Genomic DNA, 1,729 nt, shown 5'->3' on the forward strand with positions numbered 1-1,729 from the left:
TAAGAGAATACTAGAGAAGAGGAGCATAGTGTTATAATCAGAATACTTCCTAGGGTATATTGTAAAGAGGTAACAGTTATTTCAGAGATTTTAATTGACAAAAACTCAGTTCATGCAGGATGAGTGGCTAATTGTTTGCCTCCCTCAGCATATTTAAGATGGCAAGGAACAAGTTCAGAATGTCGAGATAGAGAGTGACTGAAGCCCCAATGTACTCATCATAAGTGAAGCGTTTGATCAGGTTGTCAGTGTCGTATATAATGTAACCAGAGAAAATCATAGCACCAATTCCACCATAAATAGCATGAGCTGCTGGTCCAAAGGGGAAGAACATCTGCGCCAAAGGACAAGGAGTCTTAAGTAACATGCAAGTCGACAAGAACCCAATACTAGAATGTTAAACTAACTAATTGGAGATTTATAAAACCACATATAAAAAAAAAGACTACTGAGTACTCCATCCATCCGTCCATTCCATAATGATGGTTGTTTTGACTTTTTTGGTACATTGACAAAACAATCCATCTAGATACAATTGTGTACAAATGCATTGGTTTATGAATGTAACTAAAAAATCAAAATGATCATCAATGTGGAACAGAAGGATTAATTACTATAACTCAATGAAAAAGGGGATGGATTCTATTCTAACCTGCATCATGCCAACGAGAAACAGGGTAAAGAGACTAGTGAATAAAAATGGGCCAAGGAAGCTAAAATCCTTGCCCTTCTTGGAAGCCCAGAAGGTATAGCCAGTGAGTGAGGAAACCACAGCAGAGGTCAAAATCAAAGCCTCAAGCACAATTTTTCCTGCAATAATTTCCATTAAGACATGACAAAAATCAGATAAACCATAACAGCAACAACCTGCAGAATGGTTCTCCGAATTCTACATCTAAGAGCAGAGGAAGAATGGCACTGAACCTTCTGTGTTGGCACAGGAAATGCCAACGGTCAAGCTAATCGAGACGGTGAAAAGCCCCAATAAGATGTAGTTGTGGGGATGCTTCTGCTGATACCTGAGTAATGGGATCAAAACTGCAAACAACACATTCAAATTCGTTTGCATCAAGTTTGGCATGTATATACTAAGAGAACCATACACAAGACTATACTACTCAACAAGGTTACAATTCAATTCAGAATTACATACAAAACCCCCCAAAATGCCTGCATAATCAAAAAATTATGAATTGTTTTGAAAAATATACTTTTTAACCAAAGGTCCCCGAGATCCAAACATGAGAATTGATTGACGTACATATGAAGGGAAGAAAAACGACGATGAGGAGGAGAAGGGAATTCCCTCTGAGAAGATCGTTGAGCGGGGAATATAAGACGGTGAGGAGGGAGACGAGGGTTGTGAGAACGATCTGGAAGGAGAGGATCCCGTAGACTTTCCGTATGAATCCCCATCGGAGCTGGTTCTCGCCGGGGCTGAGTCCGGGGAACAGCGTCTCGCCCGATTCGACGTCGTATTGATGCGGCTTCTTGCTAATGGGCTCGCTCGTCGCCAAATTGGCGTACCCCTGCCCCGTTTGAAACATCTTCTCCTTTTCCCTTTTCTATCTTTCTTTTCTCTACAAATAAATATTCAAGCTAAGGCTTTCATCTCAATATATATATATGCATTTTACCTCATCAATGGTCAATGGTCACAATCCCCTTAGAATAATTACTGCACAAATAATTTCATATAATAAATTTGTCATTATAGATTATTACATTG

General features: G+C 39.4%; 2 protein-coding genes across 3 annotated transcripts in view; both read right to left on the bottom strand.

The window, feature by feature from the left end:
- LOC107638555 (BI1-like protein) overlaps window positions 1-1,729 on the bottom strand; it is an 8,615-nt gene that overhangs the window by 4,656 nt on the left and 2,230 nt on the right. The gene's annotated exons all lie outside the window — the stretch shown is intronic.
- Window positions 73-1,582, bottom strand: LOC107638556 (BI1-like protein). Its single transcript, XM_016341893.2, has 4 exons — window positions 1,262-1,582; window positions 925-1,038; window positions 653-810; window positions 73-334 (listed from the first exon to the last, which is right to left on the bottom strand). Exons 1-4 carry the CDS (start codon window positions 1,545-1,547, stop codon window positions 128-130), a joined length of 765 nt encoding a protein of 254 aa, XP_016197379.1. The 5' UTR covers window positions 1,548-1,582; the 3' UTR covers window positions 73-127.

This window comes from Arachis ipaensis, chromosome B04, assembly GCF_000816755.2.
Source record: "Arachis ipaensis cultivar K30076 chromosome B04, Araip1.1, whole genome shotgun sequence".
NCBI classification, from domain to species: Eukaryota; Viridiplantae; Streptophyta; class Magnoliopsida; order Fabales; family Fabaceae; genus Arachis; species Arachis ipaensis.

What these genes read in the sequence shown, in the direction of transcription:
- LOC107638556 (XM_016341893.2), bottom strand. Translation starts at nt 1,547, where the DNA reads ATGTTTCAAACGGGGCAGGGGTACGCCAATTTGGCGACGAGCGAGCCC. An exon ending in CGTTTTTCTTCCCTTCATAT is followed by an intron (nt 1,039 to 1,261) that starts GTACGTCAATCA and finishes TGTTGTTTGCAG; the next exon opens with TTTTGATCCCATTACTCAGG. An exon ending in TTCTCGTTGGCATGATGCAG is followed by an intron (nt 335 to 652) that starts GTTAGAATAGAA and finishes CCTTTGGCGCAG; the next exon opens with ATGTTCTTCCCCTTTGGACC.